This window comes from Hylobates moloch, unplaced genomic scaffold (assembly GCF_009828535.3).
Source record: "Hylobates moloch isolate HMO894 unplaced genomic scaffold, HMol_V3 SCAFFOLD_8, whole genome shotgun sequence".
NCBI lineage: Eukaryota > Metazoa > Chordata > Mammalia > Primates > Hylobatidae > Hylobates > Hylobates moloch.
The window spans coordinates 39,297,981-39,309,636 of NW_026652283.1; the positions used below are offsets into that span (position 1 = coordinate 39,297,981).

General features: G+C 45.8%; 1 protein-coding gene across 3 annotated transcripts in view; it reads right to left on the reverse strand.

Moving 5' to 3' along the window:
- The window catches only part of MEAF6 (MYST/Esa1 associated factor 6), a 25,404-nt gene extending 14,442 nt beyond the window's left edge, over nucleotides 1-10,962 (reverse strand). For all 3 annotated transcript variants that reach the window (XR_004249208.2, XM_032160278.2, XM_032160277.2), the window contains exons 1-4: nucleotides 10,818-10,962; nucleotides 9,581-9,696; nucleotides 4,675-4,762; nucleotides 3,013-3,058 (exon numbers count right to left, since the gene is read on the reverse strand). Coding sequence is in view for 2 of the 3 variants with exons in the window: in XM_032160278.2 (XP_032016169.1) it covers nucleotides 3,013-3,058; nucleotides 4,675-4,762; nucleotides 9,581-9,696; nucleotides 10,818-10,907 (340 nt within the window). In the remaining variant the exon portion in view is untranslated. The remainder of the gene's footprint in view (nucleotides 1-3,012; nucleotides 3,059-4,674; nucleotides 4,763-9,580; nucleotides 9,697-10,817) is intronic.
- Nucleotides 10,963-11,656: the final 694 nt, after the last annotated feature.

Here is an 11,656-nt window from a genome sequence, read left to right on the forward strand (position 1 = left end):
AAAAAAAAAAAAAAAAAAAAAAAACTTAGATGCCACTCAGATATGACCACAAAAGCAAATCTAACAAAAACAAATATATACATTGGACTATAATTTTTTTAATTTTTATTTTTTTGAGATAGGGTCTTACTGTCACCCAGGCTAGAGTACAGAGCAGAGGCACAATCACTGCAGCCTTGACCTCCTGGGTTCAAGTGATCCTTCTCCCTCAGCCTCCTGAATCACTGGGACTACAGGTGTGTGCCACCACGTCCAGCTAATTTTGTTTTGTTTTGTTTTGTTTTGTTTTTGGTAGAGATAGGGTCTACTATGTTCCCTAGTCTGGTCTTGAACTCCTGGGCTCAAGAGATCCTCTCACCTCGGCCTCCCAAAGTCCTGGAATTGTAAGCGTGAGCCATCTCGCCTGCCTTTTCAGGTTTTTGTTTTGTTTTGTTTTGTTTTGTTTTGTTTTGACAAGGTCTCACTCTGTCACTCAGGCTGGAGTGCCATGGCTCACTATAGCCTCGAACTCCTGGGCTCAAGCAATCCTCCCATCTCAGCCTCCTGAGTAGCTAGGACTATTGGCTTCCCAAAAGTATGAGCCAGCCACTGCACTCAGCCAAAAATCTTTAATACATAAGTGTTTGTCTTAGTCAAGCTTCTGAAAGCAGTAACTTTTGAGTCTTTCCCTGACAAGTACCTGGGTGCAGCTTATTCTTGCAGGTAGACAGGTAAACAGCCAAATACTGAATGATCAGCTAAGCCAGGGCAAGATTACAGACTCATGTGAAAACTAAGTCAGGGCCAGGCCCGGTGGCTCACGCCTGTAATCCCAGCACTTTGGGAGGCAAAGGCAGATGGATCACCTGAGGTCAGGAGTTCAAGATCAGCCTGGCCAACATGGTGAGATCCCATCTCTACCAATAATACAAAAATTAGCTGGGCGTGGCGATGCACACCTGTAATCCCAGCTACTTGGGAGGCTGAGGCAGGAGAATTGCTTGAACTTGGGAGGCGGAGGTGGCAGTGAGCCGAGATCACGCCATTGCACTCCAGCCTGGGTGACAAGAGCAAAACTCTGTCTCCAAAAAAAAAAAAAAAAAAAAGAAAAGAAAACTAGGTCAGATATCATTCCATCTCAACTCACAGGAGTGAGGTCCAGGGTGTTCCTCCTTAACCAGTTTAGCTCTACATTCTAGAGTGGCATTAATTAAAAAGAAGTAAGATTTAAAAAAAAAGGAAGAAGATTTAGTGGAGAGTCATAGTAAAAGAAAAATCAAAAGGACTTGGTATAATTGATGAGGCTGGCAGAAGGAGTCAAAGACGTCTGCAGAGTTCTGAATAAGGGAGAAGTGAAGTACCATCACAAAAAATCTGTGAAGACAAATTCTGAAGGAAATAGAACAATTCTGTTTTAGATCAAATGTTTGAGTGAATATGAGTGGAAATGTCTAGAAGGAAATGCAGGATTCAGGCCGGGCGCAGTGGCTCATGCCTGTAATCCCAGTACTTTGGGAGGCCCCTAGGAAGCGGAGGTTGCAGTGAGTCAAGATCGTGCCACTGCAATCCAGCCTGGGCAACAGAGCGAGTCTCAAAAAAAAAAGAAGAAATGCAGGAGTAAAGCCAGGAAAGAGGTTAAGGGCAGAGAAACAAATTTAGAAATCTGTACATAGAGATAATAATTAAATACTTCTAATTCCCAAACTACTAAAATCCCTTTTCCTCATATCATTGCACCAATGCAAACAAAAGAACTAGATCCAACAACATATACCTTCTGAAAGAAGTACACAGTAATACCGAGAACAGGTCGTATTTCAAGGTGATGAAATACACAGAGAGCACATCCAATACGGTTACACTGAGTCTGACTCAGAAAGATAAATGCACAAATCTATAACCCATCCCTAGAAATTAGACTGTATGGCTTATGTATAAAAAATAAGATATAATTTGTTTACAGAGTAAATAGCACTATTTTCCATTTTATATTTAAGAACATACAGGTACATCCTATCTACAGGATAAGCATTTCTTTTTTTTTTTTTTTTTTTTTTTTTTTGGCATGGTCTCACTTCATCACCCAGGCTGGAGCAGTGACATGATCATGGCTCACTGCAGCCTCAACTTCCTGGGCTAAAGCGATCCTCTTACCTCAGCCTCTCTAATAGCTGGGACTACAGGTATATGCCAACAAGCCTGGCTAATTTTTTAATTTTTTGTAGAGACAGAGTCTTGCTTTGTTGACTAGGCTGGTCTTGAACTTGTGGGCTCAAGTGATCCTCCCACCTCTCCATTCCAAAGTGCTGGGATTACAGGTGTGAGCCACCGCACTGGGCCAAGATGAACATTTTCTAAGAATTATTAAACTGGGTACATGGGGATTTATAAGATATATTTGAAATTTTCCATAAAAGTTATTGTTTTAACTTTGATTCCCTAAGAATTTGTAAGATTTATCAGTAATGAAAATATATCTTTGTCTCTTTGAGATGCTAAAGCCAATCTTTATGTGACAGAAGAGGCAAGAAGAGTACCGTAATTTCTTCCTCAAAAGGAAAAAATAGATTGTTCACACATGGTGGCTCACGCCTGTACTCCCAACACTTTGGGAGGCTGAAGTGGGAGGATTATTTGATGCCAGGAATTATAGACTAGCCTGGGCAACACAGTGAGACCCTGTCTCTTTAAAAAATTTAAAAATTAGCCAGGTGTGGTGACGGATGCCTGTGGTCCTAGCTACTTGGGAGGCCGAGGCAGGAGGATTGCTTGAGCCTAGGAGTTTGAGGCTGCAGTGAACTATGATCATGTCACTGTACTCCAGCTTGGGCTATAGTGAGACCTTGTCTGGGTGGGGGAGTGGAGAAAAACATGATTAAGGATACCCTAGAAGTTTCAAAACTTCTAGGAAGAAGAGGGAAAAGGGAAGAGCATAAGAAATGCAGTCCTCAGATACACAATTGGATGAATTAAGTATAAGGGTGATGGTAGCTTAAAAATAAACTGATGAGAAACATAAAAACATAAACTTACTCTTTTCAATGAGCTGGTCCTGAACTCCTGCCAATGCACTTACTGCCTAAAAGAAAAGCCATCAGTTACTAGAAAAGTGACCACAGTTTCATCCATGTCCCTACAAAGGACACGAACTCATCATTTTTTATGGCTGCATAGTATTCCATGGTGTATATGTGCCACATTTTCTTAATCCAGTCTATTGTTGTTGGACATTTGGGTTGGTTCCAAGTCTTTGCTATTGTGAATAGTGCCGCAATAAACATACGTGTGCATGTGTCTTTATAGCAGCATGATTTATACTCCTTTGGGTATATACCCAGTAATGGGATGGCTGGGTCAAATGGTATTTCTAGTTCTAGATCCCTGAGGAATGGCCACACTGACTTCCACAATGGTTGAACTAGTTTACAGTCCCACCAACAGTGTAAAAGTGTTCCTATTTCTCCACATCCTCTCCAGCACCTGTTGTTTCCTGATTTTTTAATGATGGCCATTCTAACTGGTGTGAGATGGTATCTCACTGTGGTTTTGATTTGCATTTCTCTGATGGCCAGTGATGATGAGCATTTCTTCATGTGTTTTCTGGCTGCATAAATGTCTTCTTTTGAGAAGTGTCTGTTCATGTCCTTTGCCCACTTTTTGATGGGGTTGTTTGTTTTTTTCTTGTAAATTTGTTTGAGTTCATTGTAGATTCTGGATATTAGCCCTTTGTCAGATGAGTAGGTTGCAAAAATTTTCTCCCATTCTGTAGGTTGCCTGTTCACTCTGATGGTAGTTTCTTTTGCTGTGCAGAAGCTCTTTAGTTTAATGAGATCCCATTTGTCAATTTTGGCTTTTGTTGCCATTGCTTTTGGTGTTTTAGACATGAAGTCCTTGCCCACGCCTATGGCCTGAATGGTATTGCCTAGGTTTTCTTGTAGGATTTTAATGGTTTTAGGTCTAACATTTAAGTCTTTAATCCATCTTGAATTAATTTTTGTATAAGGTGTAAGGAAGGGATCCAGTTTCAGCTTTCTATATATGGCTAGCCAGTTTTCCCAGCACCATTTATTAAATAGGGAATCCTTTCCCCATTTCTTGTTTTTGTCAGGTTTGTCAAAGATCAAATAGTTGTAGATATGCGGCATCATTTCTGAGGGCTCTGTTCTGTTCCATTGATCTATATCTCTGTTGTGGTACCAGTACCATGCTGTTTTGGTTACTGTAGCCTTGTAGTATAGTTTGAAGTCAGGTAGCGTGATGCCTCCAGCTTTGTTCTTTTGGCTTAGGATTGACTTGGCAATGCGGGCAAACCAAACACCGCATGTTCTCACTCATGGGTGGGAATTGAACAATGAGAACTCATGGACACAGGAAGGGGAACATCACATTCCGGGTACTGTTGTGGGGTGGGGGGTGGGGGGGGCGGGGACAGCATTAGGAGATATACCTAATGCTAAATGACGAGCTAATGGGTGCAGGAAATCAACATGGCACATGGATACATATGTAACAAACCTGCACATTGTGCACATGTACCCTAAAACCTAAAGTATAATAAAAAAATAATAATAATAAAAAAAAAAAAAAAAAAAAAGTGACCACAGACCTCAGAAGAGCACTCCCAGAGGAAGGGAAAGAAAAAACACATTCCCCCACAACAGGCCAAAGAAAGATTCCCCCACTACCACTACTTACAGCTGCTGAGGTAACTGAGGATTTACTGAAGAGCCGCTCAGCTTCCTTAAACTTCCGGTTCCTTCGATCATTTTTGCTATTGGAGTTTCTAAAACACACAGAAGAAACTCATTATGAGCACCAAGCTATGTTTATGGCTCAAGCTGGGGATGCCCCAGGACTCATGCTCCATACAGGAAGCTTCCACATCACTCACATTGGCCCAAACGACCTTTATGCTGAACACAGAAAGCAACGTTTTCCAATATATGGTACATGCCCCAATGTGGGACATGAGATTTGGTTGCTTCACATGTTCATTTTTTTTAATTTATTTATTTACTTACTTATTTATTTATTGAGACGGAGTCTTGCTCTGTCACCCACGCTGGAGTGCAATGGCAGAATCCCAGCTCATTGCAACCTCTGCCTCCCGGGTTGAAGCGATTCTCCTGCCTCAGCCTCCCAAGTGGCCAGGATTACAGATGCCTGCCACCATGCCTGGCAAATTTTTGCATTTTTGGTAGAGACAGGGTTTTGCCATGTTGGCCAGGCTGGTCTCGAACTCCTGACCTCAGGTGATCCACCCATATCGGCCTCCTAAAATGCTAGGATTACAGGCATGAGCCACCACGCCCAGACATGTTTTTGTTTTTTTTTGTTTTGTTTTGTTTTGTTTTTTTGAGACGGAGTCTCGCCCTGTCACCCAGGCTACAGTACAATGGGCAATCTCGGCTCACTGCAACCTCCGCCTCCCAGGTTCAGGCGATTCTCCTGCCTCAGCCTCCAGAGTAGCCTGGGATTACAGGCACGTGCCACCACACCCAGCTAATTCTTTTTTTGTATCTTTAGTAGAGACGGGATTTCACCAAGTTGGCCAGGCTGGTCTCGAACTCCTGACCTCACGATCTGCCCACCTCAGCCTACCAAAGTGCTGGGATTACAGGCGTGAGCCACTGCACCTAGCCTTTTTTTTTTTTTTTTTTTTTTGAGAGTCTCACTTTGTCTCCCAGACTGGAGTGCAGTGGCGCGATCCAGGGTCACTGCAATCTCCACCTTCTGCGTTCAAGTGATTCTCCTGCCTCAGCCTCTGAAGTAGCTGGGACTACAGGCGCACCCCAACATGCCCGGCTAATTTTTGTATTTTTAGTAGAGACAGGGTTTCCCCATATTGGCCAGGCTGGTCTCAAACTCCAGACCTCAGGTGATACACTCACCTTGGCCTTCCAAAGTGCTGGGATTGTAGGTGTAAGCCACTGTGCCTGACCACACTTTCATTTTAATACATATCTATTTTACCTTATTTATTTATTTATATATTTTTTTGAGATGGAGTTTCACTCTTGTTGCCCAGGCTGGACTGCAATGGCTCGAGCTTGGCTCACTGCAACCTCTGCCTCCCGAGTTCAAGCGATTCTCCTGCCTCAGCCTCCCAAGTAGCTGGGATTACAGGCATGCGCCACCACGCCCGGCTAATTTTGTATTTTTAGTAGAGACAGAGTTTCTCCATGTTGGTCAGGCTAGTCTTGAACTCCCAACCTCAGGTGATCCACTCGCCTCGGCCTCCCAAAGTGCTGGGATTACAGGCGTGAGCCACCATGCCCGGCCGATATATATTTATTTTAATGCTTATTATTTAAAAAGTCAAGAACAGATTAGTGATATGAAATGTCTCTTAAATAAACTTAATTCTCAAATTTAAAGAAAGAACCAGGTTCCTTAGAGGAATGGCTGATACTAGGTCTGGGACAAAAAATGCACAAGATAAGTATGGGACATCTCTTAGGCCAGAAAGCAATGGAGGCCGGGCGTGGTGGCTCACGCTTGTAATCCCAGCACTTTGGGAGGCCGAGGTGGGCGGATCACGAGGTCAGGAGATCGAGACCACGGTGAAACCCTGTCTCTACTAAAAATACAAAAAAAATTAGCCGGGCGTGGTGGCGGGCGCCTGTAGCCCCAGCTACTCGGAGAGGCTGAGGCAGGAGAATGGCATGAACCCGGGAGGCGGAGCTTGCAGTGAGCCGAGATTGCGCCACTGCACTCCAGCCTGGGCGACAGAGTGAGACTCCGTCTCAAAAAAAAAAAAAAAAAAAAAAGAAAGCAATGGAGTGCTCCAAAAGTAATAGGGTCATGTTGAAACGACAAACAAGCCAGCTTGAGGAGGCTCCCTCTGACCACAGTTGGGACAAATGCGGGAGAATGAAAGAAACAGAAGCCAAAAAAGGAAGACTCTTTTTCAGAATGCCAGTAATAAATATAAAGGGAATAATAAAATTAGAGAATCACCATTTTACAACTTCCAGTGTACTAACGGATTCAGGTTAAGAATCAACGGTGTAGTGGCCGGGCGCGGTGGCTCACGCTTGTAATCCCAGCACTTTGGGAGGCCAAGGCGGGCAAATCACGAGGTCAGGAGATAGAGACCACGGTGAAACCCCGTCTCTACTAAAAAATACAAAAAACATTAGCCGGGCATGGTGGCGGGCGCCTGTAGTCCCAGCTACTTGGAGAGGCTGAGGCAGGAGAATGGCGTGAACCTGGGAGGCGGAGCTTGCAGTGAGCCGAGATTGCGCCACTGCACTCCAGCCTGGGCAACAGAGCGAGACTCCGTCTCAAAAAAAAAAAAAAAAAAGAATCAACGGTGTATACTAAACAACTGAATACAAATTTAGAGGGAGCAGTATATTCATAATGTCTCAAAGCATAACATCCAAAATTACTTGTTAATCACAATGGGAAAAAATGAACTTTTATAGCAGATAAATCATATGATCAAACTTAGCAGCAACAAATAATAGGACAATGTGACATTATGTGCCTCCTGATAAACTAGAGATAGATAACAAAGGATACACCAATTGCCTATGTAACATTTTTGCAAAAATGTTTAAAGGATTTTTCAGGATCCTTTTAATCAGTCATGAGTTTTGCCCTCAGAAAATCTCAGGAAACTGCAACTTCCTACAAGGCAATGTCATGAATACCACCACAACCACCAACAAAAGGGTGACTCTCCTCAATCTTAAGACATAAGGCCGGGCGCGGTGGCTCAAGCCTGTAATCCCAGCACTTTGGGAGGCCGAGACGGGCGGATCATGAGGTCAGGAGATCGAGACCATCCTGGCTAACATGGTGAAACCCCGTCTCTACTAAAAATACAAAAAATTAGCCGGGCGTGGTGGTGGGCGCCTGTAGTCCCAGCTACTTGGGAGGCTGAGGCAGGAGAATGGCGTGAACCCAGGAGGTGGAGCTTGCAGTGAGCCAAGATTGCCCCACTGCACTCCAGCCTGGGGGACAGAGAAAGACTCCGTCTCAAAAAAAAAAAAAAAAAAGACATAATAGCCAAATGCATGCATGAATGCTTACTGAATCCTGGATCAAAACAAATTAGCAAAGAATTTTTGGGGACAACTGAGGAAACTTTAATAAAGACTATGTATTAGATACTATTAATGTAGTATTGATTTTCTAGGTATAACTGGTTAGGTAGGAGAAATGGCCCTATACTCAGGAGGTAATTACTGACACATTTAGGTGCAAAGTGTCATTTATCTGCATCTAACTTTCAAACCGTTAAGGAGGAAAAAAAGGTAGGGGGACTGGGAGATATAACTACAAACGAGTGGCATGAGGAAGATCTTTGTGGTAATGGAATAGTTCAGTAACTTCATTGTGGTTACATGAATCTACACACAAGATAAAGTGACATAGAACTATATATATACATTGTACCAATGTCAATTTTCTGGCTTTGATACTGTATTATAGCTACATAAAACACAACCATTGGGGAAAACCAGATGAAGGGTACAAGAGACCATTCTGCCAACCCCCTATGAATCTATAATTATTTCACAATTTAAAAATGTGAAATGTAAATATAGATGTGTGCTTATATTAATATATATTATAGAGAGTAAAAGAAAGCAAATGTCACAACACATTAACAATTTGTGAATATAGGTAGGAGGGTATCAAGTGTTCAGATACCATTTTTCCCATTTTCCTATAATTTGAAGATTTTCCAAAAGTTTAGAAATTTTTAAAAAACAATATTGCTAAGTAAGCAGTGGTACAGCTGGCACACAGGTATGGCAAAAATTGTGAGGGTCAGTTGGGCGTGGTGGCTCATCCCTTTAATTCCAACACTTTGAGAAGCTAAGGCAGGAGGACTGCTTGAAACCAGGAGCTCCAGGCCTGCCTGCGCAACAAAGTGAGATCCCACTTCTACAAAAAAAAGTTTTTAATTAGTCAGGTGCAGTATCATGTGCCTGTAGTCCCAGCTAATTGGGAGGCTGAGGTGGGAGGATCACTTCAGCCCAGGAGTTTGAGGCTGCAGTGAGCTGATGGTGCTACTGCACTCCAGCCTGGACAACAGCATGAGACCCTGTCTCTTAGAAAAAAGAAAAGTGGCCAGGCGTGGTGGCTCACACCTGTAATCCCAGCACTTTGGGAGGCCGAGGCAGCAGATCACCTGAGGTCAGGAGTTCGAGAACAGCCGGGCCAACATGGAGAAACCTCATCTCTACTAAAAATAAAAAAGTTAGCCAGGCATGGTGGCATGCGTCTGTAATCGCAGTTACTCAGGAGGAAAAAGAAAAAAAAAAAAAGAAAAATACTGTGAGGGTAGAACTCATGACTGATTAAAATGTGTAAAAAATTTAAGAGTGCTATTGTGTAAAGATACTGTTATATGCTGTATTTAAGCCTCACACAACCCTGTGCCATAGGCCCAGCTTTCGCTATTTTACAGATGTGAGCCTTGTCTAAGATTATTCGGTGAGGCAGTGCCTGAGCCAGAGTCCAAGAGTTCAAGTCCAGATCACACCACTAATTTACTACTGCAAAGTTGCCACTAAGAGCATACAGTCCTACAAACAAACGTTACTGGGGCACAATAGGAACACTACAGGCTTTCGACACTCACTTTTGGTTGGTCAGATACCGATCCCAGCCACGAATAATATTGCCATACATCTGAGTGTCTTCCAGGTAGCTTCCCTCAAAAGCATAGATCTGTCTCTCCAAGTTTGCCAGTGTTTCCTGAGAGATGAAAAACAAGGACATGAATAATACCTTTTAAATGCAAACACTTAAGTCTGACCAAAATGAAATCCTGACATTAGACTCGTAAACGCAAGCTTGCCCACATCCGCTCCACCCTGTGGAGAGATGGATGATATGGGGAGGAGCAGGCCGTTTAGGACTAAGACAGTCTAGACCTTTGGGGGTGATGGACCCCTGAATGTATAAAGCATGTCTCCAGAAATATACACACACACGCGAAATTTTGCATATACTTTAGAGGATTCACGGAAACCAGGAGTCAAGAACCTAGGCTAATGCAGAACTTGGGCAATGTCCACTCCCACGCACAAAAGGTATCGCTACCAGGAGAGGGAAGGGTGAGCAGCCTTTCAGCGTCAACTCGCTCCCCTCCCCGAAGGCTCAGAGAGGCCGCCGGCAACGGGCTGCCAGTTGCTATGGAAACCTGGAAGGGCAGCTTCAGGTGAGAGGGGCCTCCCGGGTGCCCAAGCCCAGACGCGGGGGCAGGAAGAGCTTAGCCACCAGAGTGCATTGGGCCTTGGGTGCCTGTCACAATTCCGAATTCTCCGGAATGTGTTCTTCTCCCTCGCCTGTCACCTTTTAGATGTTCCCAAACACATCACAAACCTGTCTATAAAAAACCTCCATTCAACGGATCTACTCCTAGTACCAAAAAGAACACGCTCCCCACCAGCCTCCAAAGTCCAGACGGGGTGACGGGGTCCCCCTCCCACACTAGCCTCCTTCCCCACCCCCCGCCCCGCAAAGATCACGGACTAGCCCGCCTCGCCCACCCCCGCGGCTCACGGACGCTCGCCCTTCCTAGCGCCCTCTCCCCGAGCCCCGGCACCGTCCTCCTTCCACGCCCCCTCCTGTGGCTGCCGCTGCCCCTCCCCCTCCCGCGCTCCCGGCTCCCTCCCGGCTCCAGATTCGCACAGCCGGGGAAGCTGAACCGCCGGCGGGCCGCAGAATGCGCACCCGGCCTCAGGCCGCCGAGCACCCGGCCCGCCGCGCCGCGCCCCCGGAGTAACAAACGGCCTGGCGCGGCCGGGCTTGCGGCCTGGAGGCGGGGCGGGCGCGGAGCCCCATGCCGTGCAACCCCTGTCCTAGCCCCTCACCGCCAGCTCCTGCTTCCGCTTCACGAGCTCCGCCAGCTCCCGCCGGGTGTCCGGGATCTGCGGCGGCGCCGCCTTGTTGTGCATCGCCATGTTGGGCTGAGGCGGGCGGCGGCGGCGCGAGGTTGGGGGCGGTCCCTGCGCCGCCAGGGGGCGCCCCCTGCTCTGCGCCTGCGCGCGCGGCTTCCGGAGCCGCGTGCAGCGCCGCGCAGAGCTTCGCTAAGGGTGGGACTCTCGAAGGTCCTTCTCGGAGAGCTCCAGAGACGCGGCTTCTGCTTTCTGCCGTTTCTGCAGTTTCCTGCCTCTCGGCTGGTAGCCGGCTTTACAGACGCCACAAATCCACCGTGTCCAAAGCCTAGCTCGTCCTCAGGCCTCCGAGTCTCCTATGCGCCCCGCCTCAGTCCACTTCAGTGAATGACTTTCACTATCCACCGAATTGCCTGCGTCAGAAACCCGGTTTTCCTCACTCTGCACCCGGAGTAAAACGCGATCCCAGGTCAAGCCCTATGGACTTGACTCCAGAAGAGCTCGCGAATCCATTTGCTTGTGCCTGCGCCTTCTGCCACCTCACTAGTTCATTCAGGCCCTCCCTGTTTGGGGCTACATTATTCCAACAGCTTCTTTATTTCCACCTTTAGCCGCATTTAATCCACTATCCACAGTGGTGCCAGGATCTTCCAGAAACAAATGTTATCCCTCCCCGGTTTAAAGCCTTTCAGTGGCTTCCCATTTTCCCATTGCCCACTGCAGAAACAAGTATGTGTAGTGGTTAAGGGCACAAAACTGGAGCGAGAACTACCTTGTTCAAAATCCTATCTCTACATCGATAAAGTGTGTCCCCT